The 27,940-nt window shown below is 41.5% G+C and overlaps 1 protein-coding gene across 1 annotated transcript; it reads left to right on the top strand.

The window, feature by feature from the left end:
- Positions 1-664: 664 nt before the first annotated feature.
- Positions 665-27,918, top strand: senp5 (SUMO specific peptidase 5). Its single transcript, XM_079807741.1, has 10 exons — positions 665-829; positions 3,137-3,918; positions 4,001-4,106; positions 5,763-5,910; positions 7,079-7,126; positions 8,838-8,915; positions 9,333-9,470; positions 9,541-9,624; positions 9,717-9,767; positions 26,279-27,918. The coding sequence occupies exons 2-10, from the start codon at positions 3,249-3,251 to the stop codon at positions 26,411-26,413; spliced, it is 1,458 nt and encodes a 485-aa protein (XP_079663867.1). The 5' UTR covers positions 665-829; positions 3,137-3,248; the 3' UTR covers positions 26,414-27,918.
- Positions 27,919-27,940: the final 22 nt, after the last annotated feature.

The following is a 27,940-nucleotide window of genomic DNA, read 5'->3' on the forward strand; positions in this document are numbered from 1 at the left end:
AGTTTGTATATTGAACATGTATACAAAGAAATATATGTAATGTATATTGATAATTATATATGTGACGTATATAAAATACTGTATTATACATAGGCCTACATAAAATATATGGGCTAGTTTTATATGTCAATATATGAAATTGTTCCATTTTCTAATAGGTTTTATATATGGGCAGATATATATGTACATATATGTTTTCACTTTTTATGTGGATATATTTAATATATGTATATTTCATATATGTACATATATTATATTTCCGTATGGGTGAGCACATATGAAATGTACTCATATTTCATGTTTACGTCGTAATACGTAATACCCGTGTCATTATACAAATGTGTGTCCTCATGAATTACAAAAACAAACACACATAGGCCTACACATATACTCATATTTAGTCTGGAACTACAATAACATGTTTACACTTAACGCCTTTGCACTTACTCTCGATTTTTCTCAACATGGGGACAGGAGAGCTGTGAAAGATGTGAAAAGTAATGTTTAAAAGTAAATTTAAAAATGTTAAAGTCAATTGTAATGCGTTACCCCCAACACTGTTCGTTTCATTTTTTAACATAACTAAAACACTTTACATGTGACGGTGGCGAGAGAAAAAAAACAGTATTCAGCGTCTCCTTCTCCCTCCCGCTAGATGTCGCCAAATGCAACTTGTGACGTCATCGACGTGCGCCGCGATCGCTCTGCGACCATAACAACGCCTGATAACCCTCACTTTTATCGATATCATTGATAGTGGAATATTGATCGGAATTTATTCGCACTGCCTTAAAGGTCCTGCACACTTCATCATTGAGGCGGACACACGGTGAGGCTGTGAATCACATTTGTCTGCGCCCTTTTGCGTGCGAGTGTTTCAAAAGATAGACCTGGTGGTTTTGTTTGATAAATAAATGATCTGATCTGAACCATTGATTATCATTATCTCAGATTATTTATGCCTTTAATCACGACGAGGGCATTGTGCCGTATGACTTGTATGCATGCGTATTGTAGTTCAGAAATTTGAAATCATGTTTTTCTCATATTCTTAAGTAAGCCATTCTGTGGATGTCTGCGATCCGTGGATTTGACTGACATGACATCATATAAATACCCTGGTACACGATTATAATAATGATTCATAGCATATATCATGGTGTTTATCGAACTCACAAAGTATTACCATATGAAAGCATCGATAAACCATGTTATTTTTTATTTATTTATTTTTTTTACATGGACCATGGTAATATTTGATGGTTATATGAATATGGTGGTCATTCTGTACGACAGTATAGACTGCATGCGATTACCTTTAACACAACAAATATATTCCATATTCCTTCATCAGAAAACATGTATACATTGACAGCCAAAGTGCCAAATGCGATTACAAAAGCTTTTGCGAAAGAATAAAGCAAACATACTGAGTTTTTGCATACTCCTTGCAGAAATAACCCATCAAAATGAATTTTCAATGACAAATAGACAGACATAGGCTAAGGATACATTATAATACATATTCAATAGCATATTAAATTACTGTTCAGCAGAGTTTGGTTTGCTAAAGTTAAAGGGTTACTTCACCCAAAAATGATGCATTTAATTTCTCACCCTCATGTCATTCCAAACCTGTAAGACCTTCGTTCATCTTCTGAAAACAAATGAAGATATTTTTGATGAAATCCGAGAGCTCTCTGACCTCTCCATAGACAGTTATAGAATTACCACTTTCAAGTCCCAGAAAGTTGTTAAAATAGTCAATGTGACTCCAGTGGTTCAACCTTAAAGGGATAGTTCACCCAAAAATTAAAATTAGCCCATGGTTTACTAACCCTCAAGCCATCCTAGGTGTATATGACTTACTTTTATTAACAAATATTTTGGCTCTTCCAATCTTTATAATGACTGTTTCTGTTTAGAAGTCGATAAAAGTGCATCTATCCATCATAAGAGTGCTCCACACGGCTCCGGGGGGGTTAAAAAAGACCTTCTGATAGGCCTTCTCCATATTTAAAACTTTACAAATTGTAATCGCTAACTTCCGCATGCTATCGTACGTGCGTTCACGAGAGACTGGAGAGGATAGAGCAAAACAAAACTTGGTTCTCGTGAGAACTAGCATATTCTTTTCACACAAATATTTTTCTCACACAAACGCATCGCTTCACTTCAGAAGGCCTTTATTAACCCTCCAGAGCCGTGTAGCACTTTTATGATGAATAGATGCACTTTTATGGACTTTAAAACAGAAACAGCCATTCACTGCCATTTTAAAGCTTGGAAGAGCCAGGACATTTTTTAATATAACTCAGATTGAATTCATCTGAAAGAAGAATGTTATAGACCTAGGATGACTTGAGGGTGAGTAAATCATGGGCTAATTTTAATTTTTGGGTGAACTATCCCTTTAATGTTATGAAGTGACGAGAATACTTTTTGTGTGCAAAAAAAACTTTATTAAACAACTTCTTCTCGTCTGTGTCAGTCTCTCACGCTGTTGACACGCTTTCGAAGCACTACGTCAGAAGAACGCCGGCCTGCCATTAGTCGACACTGTTTACATGAGCAAAGCAACGCATGTGTGTGATGCTGATGCATGAGATGGCCAATGGTGAGCCGCTGTTCTGACATAGAATTCGGAAGCGCTGCACTGTGTTTACCACACCAACAGTGTAAGAGACTGATGCAGACGAGGAGAAATTGTTGAATAAAGTTGTTATTTTTGTTTGTTTTTGCACACAAAAAGTATTCTCGTCGCTTCATGACATTAAGGTTGAACCACTGGAGTCACATGGACTATTTTAACAATGTCTTAACTACCTTTCTGTGCCTTGAAAGTGTTAATTCAATTTCTGTCTATGGAGGGGTCAGAGAGCTCTCAGATTTCATCAAAAATATTTTAATTTGTGTTCTGAAGATGAACAAAGGTCTTGTGGGTTTGAAACGACATGAGGGCGAGAAATTAATGACAGAAATTTATTTTTAGGCGAATTAACCCTTTAATGGCACTGTTAGCCATACAATACTGTTTATGCTTCTGCAAATTGCTGCCGTTATACACTGTTCATAATATTGATCTCAAATGACTAAGATTGTTTTACTCTTTGTTCCTTTTAAACGTACAAATTAGAAAAGTGCATCCAAACTGCCAAGAATTCCAGTTACAAGATCCAAACTCTCGATGGTGGAATCTTGCTAAAAAGTGTGGCGAGGATCCCGGGAGGAATGGGGTAGAGGTTGCGATGAGGGTCCCGGCACCGAACAGCTCCAATCGGGCAAAATACGGCTCAGGGGAGATGCCTGAAAATGGACGCTCCAGAAGGAAACGGGTGCCGAAGACGTGCGACTGCTGCGGGCCCAACGGCAAGCCCCACGCGCCAGGACACGAGCAGGTCTCCAAGAAACGTGGCCGCAAGAAAAAAGCCATGGTGAGCCAAGAAGAAGTGGCCGCAGAGGAGGTGGTGAGCACATCCGGGATCGTAACTTTGGACGCTGTGGACGCAGGGACTGTGTCAGAGATGGAGGAGGCACCGTCTCCCAGAGAGAAGCCAGACTTTTCCCAAACCGAGAGTGCGAGTGAAAGCACGGTCATGGTGAACGGCTTGGAGAACAGTGTTCATACTGACTGCATGCATCCCAGTGACACCAAAGAGCTGAGTAGTTCTGAAACACTGAACGACTTGATGAAGAAACCCTCGGATACTTCCTTGACCGGTGCAGAGCCGGAGGTTTCCGCTCACAATGATGCCATGGAAACAGAGCCGCCCAGCTGGCGCGCTAATGTAAACAAGGCTTCCTGGGACCACCACTACTGCAAACCCCTTGCTGGGGAGAACAGAAGCGACTCCACCGAGGCGTCTGCACCGCCTCCTGCTGAATTTACAACTGACGGCATCATCGAGTGCATTCATGGTAGTGTTTGGCTGAGTTTGATGACTTCTGCTGACATTGTGTTGTTTGTTGTTACTGAAAATGCTTTTTTTTTCTCTCCCAGAATTCCTTGAGCAGTTCTATGGGAAATACGGAAGCTTCACCCCGTTAAGTGATACTGATGTGCTTGATCACCTAAATAAGATCTTTCAGTCTGATCTAAATGACAGGCAAGTTCAATCCCGAAATCTTTTTCTTTTTTTTCACATAGACAATGTTAAATGCCCATTTCTGGCACTTTCCACAAATAGGGTACAAAATCAAGTCTAATTTATATAATTTTTTTTATAGCCTTCAGAAAGACCTCAGGAGGTCAAACGAAATGTTATAATTCACATCTATTTGGTTTGAGCTTTGCAGTTCTTTGCTAAAACCTGTTACCAAAACTTGGGAACTTTTTTCAATAATACCTACACTATTTCAAGTTTGGAGACAGTAAGAAAAAAACAATTGTCAGCAAGGATGCATTTAATTGAAATCAAATATATATGTATATAAGTATGTAAAAGTATCACAGTTTCCACAAAAATATGACTATCAACATTGATAATAATCAAATGTTTCTTGAGCAGTTGAAGGATCATGTGACACTGAAGACTGGAGTAATGATGCTGAAAATTCAGCTTTGGAATAAACACACATTATCACAGGAATAAATTACATTTTAACATAAGCCCCGTTTCCACCGAAATTACCCGGATCAATTTGTACCAGGAACTTTTTTCCCCCAGACCTGTTACTGTCTGCGTTTTCACTGCGGTCTAAAGTACCGTGAAGATTAGGCAAATTAGTCCGGTGATGTAGGACTGCGTGCGACTACTCCTCCCAGTCAGCAATGGACAGTAATCATTTTTGCGCGACACTGTCTGCAACAATAACAAGTATGGAGGAGATTCAAGCAGTGCTGCTTTTGCTGGTTATGTATTGGTTTACTAAAGAGGTCATTAACAAAACGGCAGAAAAGAGACGAGCACTGATACTAAAGTGTATTCTGAAAGCTTGTGAAGCTAGATTTAAAATAAGACAACGTATGTTATTATCAGCTATTACGGACATTGACCGTGAGATGGCTGAGACGAACGCGCGCCATCAGACAGAAAGAGCAAGACTGATATTTTTTGAACGCAGAATGAACCTCGCAAAATACTTTTAAAAATGCCGGTTGAAATAAAATGCTGCGTGAGCTCAACCAATTCAGCGCCCAAGTCCCACCCCCGAGAGTTCCTGAACTTTGAAAAAGTACTACCTCGGGAGCAGGGCCGTTTGGAGGGGGAAATATTTACCCGGAACTTCATTTACACCCTGGTTCCTGCAGTCGAAACACACCGAGTATCACCCCGAAGGCCCTTAGTTCCTGGGGAAAGTTCCTGCGGTGGAAACGCGGCTATACTCACATAGAAAACAGTTCTTTAAAACTGTACTAATATTTCACAGTTTTTTCTGTATTTTTAATAAATACAGCCATGTAGAGCTTAAGAGACTTCTGTCAACAAAAAAAAAAATCATAATGACCTCAAACTTTTGAATGGTAGTGTATATTTTCACTGAATGTAAGAAAAAAAAGCTTTGGTAGCAAGATTATATGGTTGAGCTTGATGAATTCTGTCAATCTGGGAAAATGCTGATTTGATGTGTTAAAATCAAGCTCTCTCTCATTCAATGTTCCTTTCAGATTATACTAGATAAACTATAGTTTTTGCATTTCAAAGAACATGGGGTTTGTGGCTCCATTGATTTTTAAACATTAATGGAACACCAATTTGTTCCCTATCTGATCCCTTATGAAAAGGTTTAGGGTTCACTTTATATTCTGTATATTCCTTCAGGATGAAGCTGATAACAGCAGAAGTGGCCAAGTACAGAGCTGGTCTGGCCTGTGCCCCTATGCATTTCTTCCAAGTGACCTACAACAAGCACAATTTGACCTTAGATGACCTTTCAACCCTTGATGACCAAAACTGGGTCAATGATCAGGTAGGCTTTTAAATCTGTACTAATACAAGGCTCGAAATTGAATCTGTGCAAAACTAAATTGAATCTGTGCAACCTCATTTTATTTGGGAGCATTTGTGCATGCGCAAATAATTGGTTGGGTGCAACCTTTTTTCTAGAGATGCACCGGTCGACTGACCAAAAATTGGTAACAACCGTTTTTTAGTTTAATTTTGGCTGATCTCTATTCCGGGCTTACACGCAAACTGCATTGCAATCATTTGCAATCACAGGCAAGAGACGTGACGCGCTGAAGACGGACGCAACGAGGAGCAACTGCTCATGCTACATGTGTAGCATCTTTGTTTAATTGTGATTAAAATCAAAGACTTTATATATAGGAAGACGGTGCACTCTGATTACTTTTGAATGGGAGAATGTGCAACGCCCAATATGGCGAATAAGCCCCGCCTTCTAAATGATAGAGCCAATCATTGATTAAGAAAGTCACTGCAGCTGCCCTTAGAATCTCCGGTTGCTATAGTAACAGGCAGTGTTGTGCGTTTAGGATTACGCATTAGCTTTATCCAGGCTGATAAATGCTGTTTTTTGTCATGATTCGAGCGTTTAGAAACAAAATTTATGAGACAGTTGTTGTCAGATTTCATTGGTGATTTCAAATATTAAATTTATCCTAAGCTTGACCAACAATTTTGGAGAATTTGATGTTTCCCCATTCAACGAGACATGCCCGAGAGGGGTTTCAAAGATGGCCGCCGAATGCAGTGGTTACCTCTAGTTTCAAATGCTACAGATGTTTTTTTAAAGCCAGTTTGGCCTATTATAAAGGCCAAACAACAAATATATTTGCTTAAACAAAGAAACAAATCTGTAGCCCGTATCGCAATTGGCCAATTTGCTTTTTTTTTTTTTTTTATCAGATTCGCCCATGAAAAAACATGATCGGTGCACAACTAACATTTTCTTTTCTCTACAAAACGTGTTCTAGTTTTTAAATTAAATAAATCTTCTAATACAGTATGTATGAATTGTAGTTGTGTTGCTCCTTAATTTTCACAGGGTGCAGTTGGGAGCATCAGTACTACCAAGTAAAAAAAGATAATTTTGAGCCCTGTTATAAGAAGTCATTCAGTTCTAAAATGCATTTGCACATCTGCTGGACTAGGATTTGTTCTGTGGGTTTTTGCAGGTGATTAACATGTATGGAGAATTGATCATGGAAGCTACAAACCATAAGGTAAAAGCATTAATGGGTTTCCCTAATGCACTTTATTTCTTGATTATCCTGTTTAAAAAAAATGGAATGCATTTCATACAGTAACAAACTTTTCACTTTTTGTAAATAAGTGAAAGAAGATTGGACATTATCAGCAACAGCAACACTAATATTTTCTGTTAAAGCAGAAACTATTAGTAAAACAAACCTTTAAAGTTTTAATAATTAAATAAAACTAACAGAGTTGTAGGCTATAATTACAAAAAGTGAAGGCAAACTGAATGTGGTTTGTGTTTGCCGATGTGTCAGCAATGACGGCGATTCTGGTGGTTGGACAATATAATCAGATATGATGGTGCAGTATTTTTTACGGCGATTATCGATAAAATATTTCTTAAAATCACCCAGCCTTATTGTGTTTACACATTTTCATCAGATTACAACGGTACGACATTGACATTTTGTGTATTATGATTGAGTCATAGGGCCCTATTTTACCGATCTAAGTGCATAGTCTAAAGCTCATGTCGTAGGTGCACTTAGGGCATGTCCGAATCCACTTTTGCTAGTTTAACGACGAGAAAACGGTCTGTGTACCAGGCTCATAGTCCAAAAGGGTTGTACCTAGTCTCTTAATGAGTCATGGGTGTGTTTTGGGTGTAACGTGCAATAAACCAAAGTCTCATCTCCCATTCCCTTTAAAAGCCAGTTGCGCTTGCACCATGGCGGATTCGCTATTTACATGGAAGAATTTGCAAGCAGAAAGACTGAACCCTTCTCCAGAGAGAAATTATTTTATTTTTAATGTTTAAAATGTGTATGCTGCTGCTGTGTGTGTAATAAAATTGGTAACACTTTACAATAAGGTTTCATGAGTTAACATTAGTTAATGTATTAACTAACATGAACTAACCATGAGCAATACGTTTGTTACTGTATTTGTTGATCTTTGTTAATGTTAGTTAAGAAAAATACAGCTGTTCATGGTTTGTTCATGTTAGTTCACGGTGCATTAACTAATGTTAACAAGATTTTAATAAAGTATTAGTAAATGTTGAAATTAACATTATCAAAGATAAATAAATGCTTCATGAGTGCAGTTCATTCTTAGTTCATGTTAACTAATGAACCTTATTGTAAAGTGTTACTCTGAGACATACAATGTATTTTCCATTGATGGGGCAAAAATAGCTAAAGTAGCTGACAATATTGTCTAAAATGTAAATTACTCGATATGAACTTCTTGTTTATAAAAGCAATATCAGCGCTCACAGTCGTGCTGCTGTTCTGAATATCAGTTTGGCTGTGAGCCTTGAGTCTACAACTGATATTCAGAACAGCAGCACGACTGACAGTGTGTTATTGCTTAAATATTGCAAAGTCTAAAAGTGCATTTAGCGTAAGGATTTAAGAAGCACAGAACACACTTTCAAACCAAGCTGTTGTCTTGGTTAGTGAGGCGAATTTGTGCCCGTTGTGAAATCTGCATGGGGAAATCTTTCGCCCTCGCGCAAAATTTCTATTCTTATTGAAATAACTAAATTAATACAGGCAAGTTTTCTAGAGGTGATGCATTACTGGCAAAAAAGGCAGAATAATAATACAATAATAATGATGCTTGGCTTCTGAAGTTTCTGTTTGTTTGGAAAACATTTTTCTTTTCTTCAGTTCCCTTTGAAATTGTAGTGGTGAGGCTCTAATGTTGCATATTATTTTATCTGTCCTTTTCTAGGTTCATTTCTTCAACAGTTTTTTTTACCGACAGTTTGTAGCAAAAGGTTATGAAGGAGTGAGACGGTGGACCAAAAAGGTAAATGTCACAGCATGCAAAACTTGCATGATAACAAGTAAAAAAAAAAAATATATATATTTTTTTTCAACAAATGCTTGGTAAACGGAGGTGCTTAAAGGGTTAGTTCACCCAAAAATTAAAAGCTGTCATCATTTACTCACCCTCATGTCATTCCAAACCCGGAAGGCTTTCTTTCTGTTGAGGAACACAAGAGATTTTGAAGAACATTGGAAACCAAACAACAGTTACTTTGGCGTAACTCAGTTGCTTTAAATGTGCTATATAAATAAAATTTGACTTGACTTTGAACATTGGAGTCTATTTACTTCCTTTGCATGGACAATTTTTATTTTATTTCTAAAGAAGTGTTTGTCACTATTCCTTGCACACAGAATGATGGGACATGGCTAATGTCTTCTCTCTAAATGTCCTCAGGTTGATCTGTTTTCTAAGACATTGATTCTGATTCCTCTTCACCTGGAGATCCATTGGTCGCTCATAACCGTGGACGTCTCCAAGCAGAACATCAACTTCTATGACTCGCAGGGCATCCTGTTCAAGTTTGCTGTGGATGTGAGTGCTTTTGCAGTGCGATTTAGATTGAAATCTTCACATAGAGCTGACGTGTGACTCTTATCTACAGAACATCCTGAAATACATCCTGGCGGAGGCAAAAGAGAAGAAGCAACCCGTCTTTCAGAAAGGCTGGAAGATGGTCATCAACAAGGTCTGTAACGTGAGCGTAATTAATCCATTTTCTGATGTTCTGAATAAACACAGCGAGAGCTTTATTTTTGTTTGTTTTTGTGCTCTCCACAGACCATTCCACAGCAGAAGAACGACAATGACTGTGGAGTTTTTGTCTTGGAGGTAAAATAAATGTTTGCATACAGTAGGGCTGGGTGGTATATATATTAAATTCAAGTTTGTTTCTATAGTGCTTTTTCACAATACATATTGTTTCAAAGCAGCTTTACAGAAAATGCTTGTTTCAATGACACAATCAGGATTTGTTTTGTTATCAGTCAGAGATGAGTTTATTAAAGTAGTGTCCATATGGCAGTAATATACAGCTATAATATAACTCAAGTTATGTGGATAGTAAACATCATGTTCAGAGAGCAGACACAACAAATGTGTTTGGCAGCACTACTACTTACTACTTGTGCTTGTAATGATTATAAATATAAGGGTAATGCTATTATATACACACCATGCAGCAGTGCTATAGATTTTGCTATAAACAAGTATATATATTTGCATGGCTATCATTGGGCAGGACTGCTTTACGTTATGCAAGGGTGACAGACAGAAATTATGCAAAAACACACAAACAAGCTAAAGGTCCCTTCACATCAAAACAAAGCACCTAGACATGCAGACGTTTCTACAAACATTTGTGAAAGAATGGGTTGCTCTCAGGAATTCAAGCTTGGTACCGTGATGGGTTGCCTCCTGTGCATTTGTGGCATTTTCCTCACTACTAAATATTCCACAGTCAACTGTTAGTGGTATTATAAAGTGGAAGCAATTGGGAACAATAGCAACTCAGCCATGAAGTGGTAGGCCACGTAAAATCATAGAGCGGGGTCAGCGCATGCTGAGGTGCACAGTGCGCAGAAGTCGACATCTTTCTGCAAAATCAATAGCTACAGACCTCCAAACTTTGTGTAGCCTTTAGATTATCTCAAGAACAGTGTGTAGAGAGCTTCATGGAATGGGTTTCCATGGCCGAGCAGCTGCATCCAAGCCTTACATCACCATATGCAATGCAAAGTGTGGGATGCAGTGGTGTAAAGCACGCCACCACTGGACTCTAGAGCTGTGGAGACATGTTCTCTGGAGTGACCAATCACGCTTCTCTGTCTGGCAACTCGATGGACGAGTCTGGGTTTGGCGGTTGCCAGGAGAACGGTACTTGCCTGACTGCATTGTGCCAAGAGTAAAGTTTGGTGGAGGGCGGATTATGGTTTGTTTTTCAGGTAGGTTTTTCAGGGGTTGGGCTTGGCCCCTTAGTTCCAGTGAAAGGAACTCTTAATGCTTCAGCATACCAAGACATTTTGGACAATTTCATGCTCCTAACTTTGTCGGAACAGTTTGGGGATAGCCCTTCCTGTTCCAACATGACACAAACACAAAGCTAGGTCCATAAAGACATGGATGAACGTGTTTGGTGTGGAGGAACTTGACAGGCCTGCACAGGCAGACGTCCCAAAACCTTTGGCAATGTAGTGTAAATTGCACATCACCTAATTTCTCAGAGAGTCTAAAAATGGTTAATTCAAAGATTCAGTCTCTCTAAACCCCAGTCTGTTGTGATTGGTCTACTCTGCTTTGATTGGTCAGATGGCCCAGTCTTTTGTGATTGGTCTACTCTGCTCAGATTGGTCAGATGGCTCAGTCTTTTGTGATTGGTCTACTCTGCTCCGATTGGTCAGTAGGTCCAGTCTGTTGTGATTGGTCTACTCTGTATTGATTGGTCAGATGACCCAGTCTGTTGTCATTGGTCTATTTTGATCTGATTGGTCAGATGGCCCAGTCTGTTTTGATTGGTCTACTCTGCTCTGATTGGTCAGATAGTCCAGTCTGCTGTGATTGGTGAATAATTATTTATTACGAATTATTCAGATTTTTTGAATGAATTTTAAGAATACTTTACCCATCAACCGTTTAAAATGAACAACACATCAAAGAGGAACGCGCACTGATGTAAATAGACCATGCATGAGCCGAGCACATGGCGGAACAAGTGAAGGAGGCGCTGAAGTGCACATTCACTCTTTGACAGCAGAGGGCACTCCCCACTCATCACATAACCGAATACTTAAAGCTACACTATGTAACTTTTCTGTCCACTAGAGGTTGCCTGTTCAAAACAAAGGCGTAGTGTGATGACGCCACGTTTGAGCGCAGAATCTTGGCACATGTGGTCTTCACCTCACAGCCGGTGGAAAAGAGTCAGGATAGGACTCGGGCAGAAATCATGTTCATTGATCGCGATTATTAACATTACTGTAATATGAAGCAAAGCAGGACCGAGTGTTGTCGAGCTGAGCAAGGCCGCAGGAGCGATTGAAGAGCGTGACTGTTATTATGGCATAGTCGCCGGCGGGACTTTTATTATGACTCGGTCCTCTGCGCCACTTCCACTTTTCCAGTCATGAGTATGAGGTAACGCAACTCTGTTTATCGTATTCGATATATCTGAGTGAGTTGATGATGTTATGACGTTACTCTGCCGTCCTCTCGACGGCTGCTATGACACTTGTTCACACTGCAGTGAGAGTACAGTGTTTCTGCTAAATAAAACCGGTAACCGGGGGTAACGCAGATATGACGCAATCGACAGGCGACTCCCTCAAACGCATAGCTCACACGTCCTGGGTCCTTGGTTAAAATAGCAATTTCTCACGATTTACAAATAGTTGGAAATGGAAACATTTGGGATATTCTAAGTACTCAACTGAACAAAATATATAACACTGGCCTTGTGGTTTTTGGATATTTTACTGCAAAAATCTTACATAGTTCACCTTTAATACTTAAAAACTTAAGGCTATTAATTTTCAAACTATATTTTATATTTTAATCTGGACTAAATTACATGCCCTATATATTGTTTGAATATGTTCTGACTGTTGTTCAATCACACACTTTACAATAAGGCTCCATTATTTAACATTAGTTCATTCATTAACAAACTGACAATGAAAAATACTTCTAAAGCATGTATTAATCTTAGTTAAATGTAAATTTCAGCAAAATAATAACACATTATTAAAATCAAAAGTTGTAACTGTATTATTTAATGGACCTGAGCTAACACTAACACTTGCTTTTTTTTTAACTAACATTATCAAAGAATAATAACTTTGTTAAAGCATTAACTGGTGTGACTTTATTGTAAAGTGTTACCTATTGTTCTTTATAATTCTTTAGCACTTTAATCTGTTTTAAATATTTGTTTACTTTATACATTTTTGTATATTGCTTTATTGTATTTAAATGTTTGGTTCTTTTGTTATAAGAAAGTTATTAAACCTGTTATAGTATGACAACACTTTTTTTGCAACTTATTTCAATATCGTGATAATACCGTCTACCGTGATAAAAGCTTCTGCAATTAATCGCAAACTTGAAAATTTGAGACCGGCACATGCCTAGTTTTGATTGGTCTACTCTGCTCTGATTGGTGAGACGACCCAGTCTGTTGTGATTGGTCTACTCTGCATTGATTGGTCAGATGGCCTGGTCTACTCTGCTCTGATTGGTCAGATGACCCAGTAGTTGTTTTTGGTCTTCTCTGCATTGATTGGTCAGATGGCCTGGTCTACTCTGCTCTTATTGGTCAGACGACCCAGTCTGTTGTAATTGGTCTAATCTGCTCTGATTGGTTAGATGGCCTGGTCTACTCTGCTCTGATTGGTCAGATGGCCTAGTCTGTTGTGATTGGTCTACTCTGTTCCGATTGGTCAGATGGCCTAGTCTGTTGTGATTGGTCTTCTCTGCATTGATTGGTCAGGCGACCCAGTCTGTTGTGATTGGTCTACTCTGCTCTGATTGGTCAGATGGCCCTGTCTACACTGCTCTGATTGATCAGATGAAAAAATGATTGTGGGTTTAAGTGGCTCGTCACTCTATACACCAAGTTGCCAGCTCAGGGGGCTGACCCACCAAAGAGGATCCGGTTAGAGACCACACGAAGATTCAAGTGTTTCCTGGGAATAACCCATTTATTGACACCACTCAACAGACTGGCTGGTTGGATAGTATTAATGTGTTAATGTGGTTTTCTATGAAGTAAAAACAGGAACATAAACATGAATATATATATAATAATAATAATATGGATAATACGGATGAATTACAATAATTAAACAGATTGTCAACAATACAGGACAATAAATTATCCCCAAAATCAAATAGCAAACATGAAGCAAGCTGTAATTCTTAAATTATGGCACGTGCACAGATGTAACCTGACACCTGGTTAGTGCTGCAAAACTCTGTAAGAGCAGCACATCAATTGTTTACATCTATTTCCCCGTTATGTATAAAGAAAAACACTGAGAACCTTGCATCAAGCCGGCATATAACATGTATTAATAACAACAACAAGGATAACTGTAGCTCGGAAATAATAGCGATATGTACACTAACCAACAATATAGCGAGTTATAGCCATGAACACACGCATACATATACATCGTTACCTCACGTGCATATCAAGTTGTTTACAGGAACGAATACAGTTCTCATCAGTTCTCATCGTCTATATAATTAAATATTGCACACTTACTTCTGCATACACGCACAAAACTTTGACTCAAAAGGCGATATTCTAACAGTTATTAAACTTCAGCCTAACTTCCGCGAGCTGTCTCCCGTGTCCCGCTGCACTGAACTATCGTCTCTGTGAGGGTGGGGGAGATCACATGGTCATGTGTCCGGCTGCTGATTGGCTCAGGCAAGGTGTTGTGTATGCGTGTGTGCCTCAGAATACGGAGGGAGAATTATGAGAGAGAGGTTAGTGACAGCAAACCATAGCCTTTTTTACAGCCGCCCCCAGATTTACACAAGGAAATATGTACATCTAGAAAAAGGCTTCTATTCTACTATGGGGTTTACAATTAAATTAGTCAGGGATGGCAGGTAATTGTATAAGGCGTGCGACTGGCCGAGTGTACGTTTTTTCTCCCACCTGAACCTTTGCTGTTCTCACTCTGGTATCAGGTCCAGGCAAAATTTCTGACACCTTTCCCACAGGCCATAGAGCTCTGGGTAGTTGAGGATCAACAATCAGCACCGTGGTGCCAACCTGGATGTCTGGAGTGTCATTTTGCCATTTTTGACGGCTTTGAAGGCCAGGGAGGTAGAATTTAAGGAAGTGTCTCCAGAATTGGTCCGCAAGAATTTGACTATGACGCCATCGACGCCGGCTGACCAGCTCAGACTGAGGGTATACTGTCAGTGGAAGTGAAGTATCTGGCCGCCCCATCAGGAGACAATTTGGAGTAATGGGGTTAGGATCCAAAACATTAGATGATGTATATCCCAGTGGTTTGGAGTTCAAAATTCCTTCAATCTCCACCAGCACAGTTTGAAGGACCTCAAAAGTCACTGATTGAGCTCCTAGAGTAACCATCAATGCGTTTTTCAAAGAGCGAATCTCTCGCTCCCAGCAACCTCCAAAGTGTGGCGCGTTTGGAGGGTTAAAATGAAACTCAATCTGCTGTTTAGCCAACTGGCTCTGGAGATCTGGAACAAGGGCTGCAAAAGCTTCCTTTAGCTCTCTTTCGCCTCCCCTGAAGTTTGTGCCTTGATCTGACAAGAGCTCGTGGGGTTTTCCTCGTCTAGCCGTGAACCGCCTGAGAGCCATAAGGAAGGAGTCACTTTCCAGACTATGAATGATATCGATGTATACTGCTCTTGTGGTGAGGCATTTGAATATTATCCCCCATTTCTTCTCATTTCGTCGACCCGTTCTGACAGTATAGGGACCAAAGCAGTCCACACCAGTGGAGTAAAAGGCGGGCTTAAAGAGACGCAGTCTTGCTGGGGGAAGGTCCGCCATTCTAGGTACCTCTGGTTTTTTTCTCCATTTTTGGCACTGTGCACACTCTCGCTGTAGATTCTTAACGGCTTCTCTACCACGCAGAACCCAGTACTTTCGACGGAGTTCAGCAAAAACCCTCTCGGGCCCTGGATGGCAAAGTTTAGAATCATAACTTTGGATGATAAGTTTAGTGATGGGATGCCTCGGGTCCAGTACTATAGGGTGCATGTTGTCAGGTTCAAGGTAGGGACTATGCCGTAAACGTCCACCAACTCTGATTAAGTTAGTTTCTACATCGACTTCTGGGGCCAGTGCTTTTAGACGACTGTTGCGGGCCAGTGGTTTACCGGTCCGTAGTTGTTCCAAGTCTGATGAAAAGCATTCTTGTTGTGCTTGCTGCAAAACACTAACCTCAGCACTTCTGTAGTCACTGGCTGTGGGCTTACCATCGGCCGCCCCTTGAAGAGCCATGGACTCGATTAGCTCCTGGAGAGTCTTAAACTGATTGAAATCAGAGGATGTGAAGCAGACCAGAATACTGGAATCAGACTTGCGCAGTTCTTTATTTTCTATTATCTCTGGACTGGGGCATTCAGGCCACAGATTGGGTGGATCTTTCAGGAACAGCGGTCCTTTGCACCAGCGGCTTCCCGTGTTGAGCTCGAGTAGACTCTTTCCCCGAGTGATGTCATCGGCTGGATTGCTTGCGGAGGGTACGTATCGCCAGATGTGTTGCTCTGTGAGATCTTGGATCTCTGCTACCCGAGTCCCTACAAATACTTTGAATCGGCAAGAGTCAGATTGTAACCATGTTAGGACAGTGGTGGAGTCCGTCCACAAGATTATGTGACGTATTGACAGGTTCAACTCAGTGTTGAGCACTTTAGCAAGTTGAGCTCCGGTCAATGCAGCGCACAATTCTAGTCGGGGAATGGATTGTTGTTTTTTGGGCGCTACACGTGATCTTGCTGTTAGGAAGGCTACCTCTGCTTGTCCGTGTTGGTCCTCAGTCCGAAGATATGCCACCGAGCCATATGCTCGTTCAGAGGCATCACAGAAAACATGTATGTCCCGTAGACTCGTTTTGGTGTCTTTGGTGGGGCTACAGTAGCACCGAGGAAGAACTATATTCTGTAGGGCAGGTAGCTCCTCCTCCCATTCGGTCCAAGTTCGTAGCAGATCTGCGGGCAAGTGTGGATCATCCCAATCCCGTTTCTTGTCCCAGAGTCTTTGTACAATGATCTTGGCACGAGTGGTATAAGGGATGAGGTAACCCAACGGGTCGTACTGGCTGGCCAGGATTCTGTATATATTGCGCATGGTAGTCTTACTACTGTCCTTGGCACGGTATTTGTAGAAGATTGTGTCAGCCTGATGGTTCCAGAGGAGCCCCAATGTCGACTCCTGACTGTCTGTTTGGCCTTGTGAGATCCAGAGTTCTGCACTGTCTGATATGGCATCATGGGGCAAGTGACTTATCGTTGAAGGGACATTGCTGGACCACTGCCTCAACTCAAAGCCTCCATCTGCAAGCAGGTTCCTTATTCTGTTAACGAAACCTTTTGCTTCTTCTGCTGAGGTGAAACTTTGGAGGCAGTTGTCCACATAAAAAGATTTCAGCACGGAATTGTGGACATCCTCTCCAGGCTGGCTATGGTCAAGTACGTGTTTCTGGAGTGCAAAAACGGCACAGCAGGGGCTACAGGTAGTCCCAAAAGGAAGGACTTGCCATTCATACACGCTGGGTAGTTCCTGTAAGTTTAGATCTCTCCAGAGAAAGCGCAAGAGCGGTTTGTCTTCTGGGAGCAGTCTAATTTGGTGGAACATCCCCTTGATGTCGCTGCTGACTGCCACCGAATGTTCCCTAAATCTGAGTAGCACAGCAAGTAGGGATGGCCCCAACACTGGTCCAGGGAGCAAAAGCTCATTCAGGTTTTGTCCGTGATATTGGAATGAGCAGTTGAAGACAATCCTGTTTTTCCCATTGTGCTGCACCATGTGATGCGGGATGTACCAGGAGCAAGAAGAGTCTGACTCAGCGTTCTGTGGCAATTTATTAACATAGCCTGCTTGTTCCAATTTTGAAATCTCTGATGTATAAGCGGCTGCTTGCTGTGGCATCTTTGTCAGTCTCCTTTCAGTGGCCCTCAGCTGTGACAAGACTGCTTCTTTGGGTGCTTTGAGTTCGGGCATATTCTTGACCCGCAAGAGAGGGGTTGCATATCGCTTGACACCATCCACCTCAACCCTTACTGTCTTCCTTTCCAGAAGTTCCACAGACTCCTGGTCCAGTCTGGATCTGATGCAAGTCTTTTCATTGCGCCAGGGCAGTATATCCATCTGCCATAATTTCTCCACTTGCTTGAAGAGATCTGATTCTGGGAACGAAACTGAAGTGAAGAAACAGTGCTGTTCAGTCAAGTCCTTCCGCAAATGTTGGACAGGGCCTTGTAACGTCCAACCAAGACGTGTCTTTATTGCTGCTGGTCCCCCAGGAGGGCCTAGCCTTACTGGTTCCACAGGAGTAATCAGATGGAGGTAATCCGACCCAATGAGCAGCACAGGACAGACCGCTTCAAAATCATGCAGTGGAAGCCCTTTAAGGTGCCGATATCTCTCCCTCAGATTCTTCACTGGGTGTGAGTGCTCTGCTAGGCTTAGCTGTTGAGCAGTAAAGGCACCTTTGATGTGATACCGTTTAGTAGGCTGAGCAATTGGGGAGATCGTAAATGAGACTGCTGCTCCTTTGAGAACCTGTAACTCTTGCCTGACTGTTCTAAGCGTAAGGTCTTCGGGCTGGCCTTTGAGGCCCAACTGCTGAGCTGCACTATGGAGGAGGATAGTTCTCTCAGATCCATCATCCTGGATTGCATATGCGTTCATCCTTTTCTTTCCGTTTCTGAGAATCACTTTGCAGATTTTAAGTAGGACCTTTCGGCTGCAAGGTGGCTTATGAATCAGGAGAATCTCATTCATGGTGTTGAGCAGACAGGTGTTGGTATCAGCAGTTTCATCTTGAACAGGCCTTGGATTCTCTGGTTTCCCAGCACTGATGTCGTGCAGAGCCATGAGGTGTCGGCTGCTACACTGTCTGCAACGCATTTTTAAGTTACATTCTGCTGACTTATGAGTTCTACCACAGCGCCAGCATCTGTTGTTGTCTTTGATCCAGCTTCGTTTCTGGTCTTTAGTAAGCTGCCTGAAGTTGGTACAGTTGTTGAGGGAGTGCTTACTGTTGTCACAGTAGGGGCAATAGGGACTCAGAGAAGTCCTAGATGATGGAGCAGACGGTGTAGACTCAGACATCACCTTCTCAGTGCCCAGAAAGATTGTGGTGCTTTTAGCAGCTGGCTTAGAGTCTCGGATAGTCTCTCTCGATCGTGTCAAAGGCCCCCTACGTTGATTGCTTGCATACCTTGTAGTGTCCTCTTGAACTTGGATTTCAAACTCCAACCATTCTGCGAAATCCAGAAGTGTAGGAATGGGTACACTATGCGGATGTGCAAACCTCCTAAACCCTGATCTCAGGTCGTGTGGAAGCTTCCCAAGCAGCCGAGACACATGAGACCCACATTGTAACTCGAACGTGCCCTTCCTGCCTAATTGCTCCAACATGCCAACCAGGGAACGGACTTTGAGAGCGAAAAGTCGAAAGGCTTTCTGGTCTCCACTAGCAATGTTTGGGCTATCCATTAACTCTGCAATCCGTTGTAGAGCTAGTTGATGTGGCTGGCCATACTGCTGGTCTAAAGCAGCCATTGTCCTGGTGTAAGGGTGTTGCGAATGGCAGTATGAGTCAGCAACTAGTAGAGCCTCCTCTAATTTCAGATGTTCCATCAGTATCTGAAATTTGAACCGTTCTGTTGCATGAGCTGGGAGGATATTTTCCAGAGCAATTTTCAATCGTGAGAACTCTCTTGGGTTAGGATGTATGAAGTCAGGAATCGTGGGAGTTGGACCTCGATACATCAGTTCCTGTTCAGGGGGAGGTGATGGAGTAAGTGACCGGCGCCTGACAGGGTCTTGGGAGTCCCCGTATGGAGAATTTGAGGGGTCATGTCTGTGAGAGTAATGCACCTCTGATCGCTGACCCCCTTGAGGCATATAATGGTAGGAGGAGCTCTGTTTAATAATGGAAGCTGATGCTGGAGTTGGGCGTTGTGGAAGTCTTCGAAGCTTGTCATCAGTCTGATGCTCCCTTTGAAGTTTGAGACGTGGAGCTGGTACAGGTCTGAAACCAGTATCACCAGAATGTTCGTGTGACTGAGCACGTGGTGCAGGTATAGGACTGGAGCTATACTGCCTCGGAGGGATGACATGCTCAAGGGGCTGACTTCCAGGACGTTGATGGTCCATTTGAATTTGTAGTTGCTTCATTTGTTGCTTGAGCTGAGAAAGCTCTTTTGCATATTGGTCATTAGCGCTCTGCACTGTGTCCCTTTCCTGCTGTATCATATACAGGGCTTGGCGGAGATCTTTATTATCTCTCCGTACAATGTCTGATGCGGATTCACACTCCTCATCGGACCACTGTAGTGGACTGTCAGCCTCATAACCTGGTAGCAGCTGAGTAAAACCTTTTGCGCCTTCCTCTGCTTCATCGCCGTCAGCCAGTCTGGTTGAATGAGTGAGTGGTGACATGGGTTGTGAAACAGGTTTATGGATGGCGAAGCCAGTGAGATCATACTCATTGTAACGTGCGGGAAGGACAGACTTCCTCCTGACTCGCACAGTTGGCTCATCATCTGCAGAGTGTGACATCTTCTATCTCTTTGGTAAATCCACAATCCGGCTCGAAGGACCATGAAAAAATGATTGTGGGTTTAAGTGGCTCGTCACTCTATACACCAAGTTGCCAGCTCAGGGGGCTGACCCACCAAAGAGGATCCGGTTAGAGACCACACGAAGATTCAAGTGTTTCCTGGGAATAACCCATTTATTGACACCACTCAACAGACTGGCTGGTTGGATAGTATTATTGTGTTAATGTGGTTTTCTATATAGTAAAAACAGGAACATAAACATGAATATATATATAATAAAAATAATATGGATAATACGGATGAATTACAATAATTAAACAGATTGTCAACAATACAGGACAATAAATTATCCCCAAAATCAAATAGCAAACATGAAGCAAGCTGTAATTCTTAAATTATGGCACGTGCACAGATGTAACCTGACACCTGGTTAGTGCTGCAAAACTCTGTAAGAGCAGCACATCAATTGTTTACATCTATTTCCCCGTTATGTATAAAGAAAAACACTGAGAACCTTGCATCAAGCCGGCATATAACATGTATTAATAACAACAACAAGGATAACTGTAGCTCGGAAATAATAGCGATATGTACACTAACCTACAATATAGCGAGTTATAGCCATGAACACACGCATACATATACATCGTTACCTCACGTGCATATCAAGTTGTTTACAGGAACGAATACAGTTCTCATCAGTTCTCATCGTCTATATAATTAAATATTGCACACTTACTTCTGCATACACGCACAAAACTTTGACTCAAAAGGCGATATTCTAACAGTTATTAAACTTCAGCCTAACTTCCGCGAGCTGTCTCCCGTGTCCCGCTGCACTGAACTATCGTCTCTGTGAGGGTGGGGGAGATCACATGGTCATGTGTCCGGCTGCTGATTGGCTCAGGCAAGGTGTTGTGTATGCGTGTGTGCCTCAGAATACGGAGGGAGAATTATGAGAGAGAGGTTAGTGACAGCAAACCATAGCCTTTTTTACAGATGGCCTAGTCTGTTGTGATTGGTCTTCTCTGCATTGATTGGTCAGGCGACCCAGTCTGTTGTGATTGGTCTACTCTGCTCTGATTGGTCAGATGGCCCGGTCTACTCTGCTCTGATTGGTCAGATGGCCCGGTCTACTCTGCTCTGATTTGTCAGACGGCCCAGTCTGTTGTGATTGGTCTACTCTGCTCTGATTGGTCAGATGGGCCGGTCTACTCTGCTCTGATTGGTTAGATGGCCTAGTCTGTTGTGATTGGTCTACTCTGCTTTAATTGGTCAGATGGCCCATTCTACTCTGCACTGATTGGTCAGATGGCCTAGTCTGTTGTGATTGGTCTTCTCTGCATTGATTGGTCAGGCGACCCTGTCTTCTCTGCATTTATTGGTCAGATTGTCCAGTTTTTTGTGCTTCGTCTACTCTGCTGCAGTGATTGGTCAGATGGCCCGGTCTACTCTGCTTTGATTGGTCAGATGGCCCAGTCTGTTTTGATTGGTCTTCTCTGCATTTATTGGTCAGATGGTCCAGTCTTTTGTGATTCGTCTACTCTGCTGCAGTGATTGGTCAGATGGCCCAGTCTACTCTGCTCTGATTGGTCAGATGGCTTAGTCTGTTGTGATTGGTCTACTCTGCTCTGATTGGTCAGATGGCCTAGTCTGTTGTGATTGGTCTACACTGCTCTGATTGGTCAGATGGCCCAGTCTGTTGTGATTGGTCTACTCTGCTCTGATTGATCAGATGGCCCAGTCTGTTGTGATTGGTCTACTCTGCTCTGATTGATCAGATGGCCCAGTCTGTTGTGATTGGTCTACTCTGCATTGATTGGTCAGGCGACCCAGTGTGTTGTGATTGGTCTGCTCTGCTCTGATTGGTCAGATGGCCCGGTCTACTCTGCTCTGATTGGTGAGACAACCCAGTGTGTTGTAATTGGTCTACTCTGCTCTGAATGGTCAGATGGCCTAGTCTATTGTGATTGGTCTTCTCTGCATTGATTGGTCAGGCGACCCAGTGTGTTGTGATTGGTCTTCTCTGCATTGGTCAGATGGCCCAGTCTGTTGTGATTGGTCTACTCTGCTCTAATTGGTCTGATGGTCCAGTCTTTTGTGATTAGTCTACTCTGCTGCATTGATTGGTCAGATGGCCTGGTCTACTCTGCTCTGATTGGTCAGATGGCCTAGTCTGTTGTGATTGGTCTACTCTGCTCTGATTGGTCAGATGGCCTTGTCTGTTGTGATTTGGTCTACTCTGCTCTGATTGGTCAGATGGCCTAGTATGTTGTGAATCTATTCTGCATTGATTGGTCAGATTGCCCAGTCTTTTGTGATTGGTTGACCACTTATAAGGCGTGTCGGAAACCAGCTGAATTTCAGCTCTGGATCTTCATCAGCACTTGATACACGGTGATACAAACAGAAACAATGGTGACGGTTTTAACATATCAATCTCATCCTTTTGAAGTTCATGTAAAGTAGAACCAACACGAAGCAAACTCAGCTACAACTATAGTGTTTGAGGGTCAAAGGAGACGTTGTTTGCGAGCAGCCAATGAAGACCATAGGCTGGCATTATGCAAATGTATTACATAAAGTAGCCTCAGCAGGATGTGAGACTGGAATTACTGACACCTCGCTTCAGCAGTTCAGTTCGATTCTTTCTTTAGGAAACAATAACTTTATTTATGATGTTCTGTGATCTCTAAAAGTTTGCAAAATTTTTACATTCACAAACAGCTATAATACACACTGCATGAAAGGACACATTCGAAAAAGCATAATGGGGCACTTTAAACCGGAAGAGACAGAAACATGTGCAAGCTACAACAACAGTGGATGGCTATGTGGATGAGAGATTGTGTAAGGGCTGAAAAGCCTGCGTCTGAAATCACATACTCACTTAAAAGTAGGTACTTACTTTGAATAAGTACTTAGTTTGTGAGCGAATGCTTTATATAGTATAAATGTGCGAACTACATTCACCAAATTGTCGTTATCGTGGGACCTACCAGCATCAGCTGCGTTGCTTCAATGCCATTCAAAACCCTCTCCTGTGGCCTCATGGGATAGTAAAGTGCCCATTAAATGCACTGTGCCGTCCTCAATATGTCTAATTAATATCCTTACGGCCAGCTAAACTTTTTCCCCACACCAAGACTCTCAAGATTAATTTTTAGTTCCAGAGGTTTATTGAGAAAAGGTGAAACTGCAACATACAAAAGAGCAAGGACAAATTTGCGTCACACCAATTTTATTCAACCTCAACTCCACATGAATAAAGGCTGATTTGCACTATTACTGTTGCATTTTGTTTGTACTCATTTTAGCACTATTATATGACAAGACTATGGGTCACATAATAGAACATTAAGAACCATGCAATCTTAAAGTGAACATGACCTAAATAGAAACACATTAGGAAATGCATATTCCTGGAACACATTACCACAATGCTGACTAAATGTAAAGCATGTTTATCTTTTGTAACTTTAAACTTAATGCTCATTTACATTTTCTAACTCATAACAAAACATGTACACTTCAGAATCCCATCATAGTAGTAGGACATCCGTGAATTCAGACATACTACTTCTGTCACATACTGTTTTTCACCTACTATATAGTAGGGAAGTATGCGATTTTGGATGCATATACAGTGGGGAGAACCAGTATTTGATACACTGCCGATTTTGCAGGTTTGCCCACTTACAAAGCATGTAGAAGTCTGTAATTTTTATCATATGTACTCTTCAACTGTGAGTGACGGAATCTAAAACAAAAATCCAGAAAATCACATGATTTTGTATGATTTTTAAGTAATTCATTTGCATTTTATTGCATGACATAAGTATTTGATACATCAGAAAAGCAGAACTTAATATTTGGTACAGAAACCTTTGTTTGCAATTACAGAGATCATACGTTTCCTGTAGTTCTTGACCAGGTTTGCACACACTGCAGCAGGGATTTTGGCCCACTCCTCCATACAGACCTTCTCCAGATCCTTCAGGTTTCGGGGCTGTCGCTGCGCAATACGGACTTTCAGCTCCCTCCAAAGATTTTCTATTGGGTTCAGGTCTGGAGACTGACTAGGCCACTCCAGGACCTTGAGATGCTTCTTACGGAGCCACTCCTTAGTTGCCCTGGCTGTGTGTTTCGGGTCGTTGTCATGCTGGAAGACCCAGCCACGACCCATCTTCAATGCTCTTACTGAGGGAAGGAGGTGGTTGGCCAAGATCTCGTGATACATGGCCCCATCCATCCTACCCTCAATACGGTGCAGTCGTCCTGTCGCCTTTGCAGAAAAGTATCCCCAAAGAATGTTTCCACTTCCATGCTTCATGGTTGGGATGACTTCCTCCAAACACGGTTTTGACCAAAAAGCTCTATTTTTGTCTCATCAGACCACATGACCTTCTCCCATTCCTCCTCTGGATTATCCAGATGGTCATTGGCAACCTTCAGACGGGCCTGGACATGCACTGGCTTGAGCAGGGGGACCTTGCGTGCGCTGCAGGATTTTAATCCATGACGGCGTAGTGTGTTACTAATGGTTTTCTTTGAGACTGTGGTCCCAGCTCTCTTCAGGTCATTGACCAGGTCCTGCCGTGTAGTTCTGGGCTGATCCCTCACCTTCCTCATGATCATTGAGGCCCCACGAGGTGAGATCTTGCATGGTGCCCCAGAATGAGGGAGTCATCTTGAACTTCTTCCATTTTCTAATAATTGCGCCAACAGTTGTTGTCTTCTCACCAAGCTGCTTGCCTATTGTCCTGTAGCCCATCCCAGCCTTGTGCAGGTCTACAATTTTATCCCTGATGTCCTTACACAGCTCTCTGGTCTTGGCCATTGTGGAGAGGTTGGAGTCTGTTTAATTGTGTGGACAGGTGTCTTTTATACAGGTAACGAGTTCAAACAGGTGCAGTTAATACAGGTAATGAGTGGAGAACAGGAGGGCTTCTTAAACAAAAACAGGTCTGTGAGCCGGAATTCTTACTGGTTGGTAGGTGATCAAATACTTATGTCATGCAATAAAATGCAAATTAATTATTTAAAAAGCATACAATGTGATTTTCTGGATTTTTAGATTCCGTCTCTCACAGTTGAAGTGTACCTATAATAAAAATTACAGACCTCTACATGCTTTGTAAGTGGGCAAACCTGCAAAATCGGCAGTGTATCAAATACTTGTTCTCCCCACTATATATATAGTGGTGGGCCGTTATCGGCGTTAACGTGCTGCGTTAACGTGAGACTCTTATCGGGCGATAAAAAAATATCGCCGTTAATCTATTCTCAAAGTTGGGTTGGGAGCTGGGTCTATACTACACAAACTAAGATGACTTTCACCTTGATATTTTAGCGCGCCTCCTCTCATTCAGTCCGTTTAATCCTCTGAACATTTTTTCCTCATGACTACGTGTTAGGTGTGACCGGTCTGAATTTCGCGCGGGGTTGCACATAACGTTAATTCTACTAATTCCCGCAGATTTCGCGCTCGCATCTGAAGCGCGCACACACATACCGTAATAAAGCCGCCTATGACATACAAGTGCAAACATTAGCTCCTTTTTCCAGCTTATTAATGGTCAAATACACTCAAAAATGTCTCAATGCCCATCTTGGTGAGTTTTAACGTAAACACAGTCGTAACCAGCTCACAGGAACAGTGGGATCCATGCGTGCTTCAGGTCTTAAAGGGACAGAAGTTATTTATTATTCAAACTACAAAAAGACAAACGATCACTTACGAGTACACATATTCCGAATGCCAAATGGGCCATTTTAATCTAGATTAATTCCAAGATTACAGTGAGATTAATCTAGATTAAAATAAGTAATCTATGCCCACCACTAATATAAAGATGTGTTATGTATATATGGGTAATAACTCTTGGCGAGAGATTGCCTGTTCGGTACTGTCTCCTTTAGACCAGGAGAGGAAGTGCAAGTTGTCGATAATTGGGTTTTGTTAAAGTATTTATATATATATTTTTATCTATAATAAAATGGCTCCACATAATATAAGCCCCCATATTATCATCAAACTAAATGTATTTTTGCTTTTGCAGTACTGCAAGTGCCTGGCGTTCATGAAGCCGCTGCTGTTCACTCAAGAGGACATGCCACGAGTCCGCAAGAGGATCTACAGAGAGCTCTGTGACTGCAGACTGTCTGACTGTTCAAACCAAGACAAAGCCACATAGATTTGAGGACTCGTAGACTCGTGTCTGGACGATGAACACAACAGGCAGGAATGGGCCTCACACTCACAGCAAGACAAAGAAATCCAAAGTTTTGGTCGGGCAAAGCTGGAAATTCCCAATATATAAGCCTGTCCAAACACTGGAAAGGCTTGCTGGAGTTTTTCTTTCAGGTTGCGTTTACCTCTACGCTTGACATAGGCGGTTCAGATATGCCTTTTTCCCAGTGTCCTCAACCTTGAATTTAAGAAGGCTGTGACTGCCTCTCAGAGAACAAGGTGGCTGTTCAGAAACAAACGAGAAAATCCTCAGCAGTGGAGAAATCGTTTACTGGCAACCACGTTTCCAGACCTCACAATCACAAGCGTGTGGATATATATATTTTTTTTAAACTTATTTTAAATTTCATTTATTGCCATTCATCTTTGCATCTTATATCACAGCCATGACACAGACTACATGTTTCTATCAGGTTTCTTTTTGTAAAGAAAATAGCTTTTACTTTGCAGCATGAAACTTGAAGGACTTTTATAGATTATAAATGTCACACCATTGTTGAGGTACAAGAAGCTTTTATAAAGGCTTTTAATGAATGTACTGTTAAACACAGGGATTCTATTTGTACAGTCAAGCTTGTAACTTGAAAGCAACTTTTGTGGCGATACCTGGAGTCCTGGACCAGATTTTGCTTTGTTAACATTTGATCAACTTCAAATTATGTTCCAAGTTCCCAGATGTTCTGTGGTGTTTAATGGGAAAACCACAGGATCAATGCTTAATATCAGGCTGCTTGCTGTAAACCCTGGCATTATTTGACCGTTTTGTTGTTGCAAACTGCTGTTCTCTCACTTCTGAGCACTTTCCGTTGTCTTTCTAAAATGTGTCAGCGGTTAAAATGTTTTTTGTAGCATGTAGATTTGTCATTAATTGAAGTCAGTTAAAGGTCATTTTAAAATGAGCACAGTTTGTTGCAGTGAAAGCTGCAGGTTTCTGCCTTTTTATTTATACTCTTTTCTTTTTCTTATTGGTGAAGACTGATCTGAAGAAATCATCTAAAACCGTTGTTCTGTCATTGGTTCAAACGAGCGCTGAAGGCCAAGCAAAACATCCGAATGTTGATTGTTGCGAGTCACATCATCTTCATCATTAGTTCTGTGTGAGGAGCATTTTTCTACCTTGTGATGCAGTTTGGTACAAAAATATGTCAGAATAGTAGCTTTATACTTTTGTCAGTGATCCACCATTCAAAAGAGATACTGTAATTTTAGTTATTTGAAATTTACCAACAAATCATAACCTCAGACTAAGTTTCTGACTACTAATTTCATCATTATTTAAAAATACATAAAATCATGGTGAATAACCAGTTCTGTGTCTGTTATTGTGTTTAATATTAGACAGTATTCTAGGTTACTACTTGTGGAGTTTTTTTGTCCAATAATTAAAAATTCTTTTTTTTTTCTGAATTAAGTTGCAGGAAATTACTAGTCATTAAATTTTTTATATCCGGCATCAGCTATGCATTCCGTT

The sequence above is a fragment of the Gobio gobio genome, assembly GCF_949357685.1.
Source record: "Gobio gobio genome assembly, chromosome: 24".
NCBI classification, from domain to species: Eukaryota; Metazoa; Chordata; class Actinopteri; order Cypriniformes; family Gobionidae; genus Gobio; species Gobio gobio.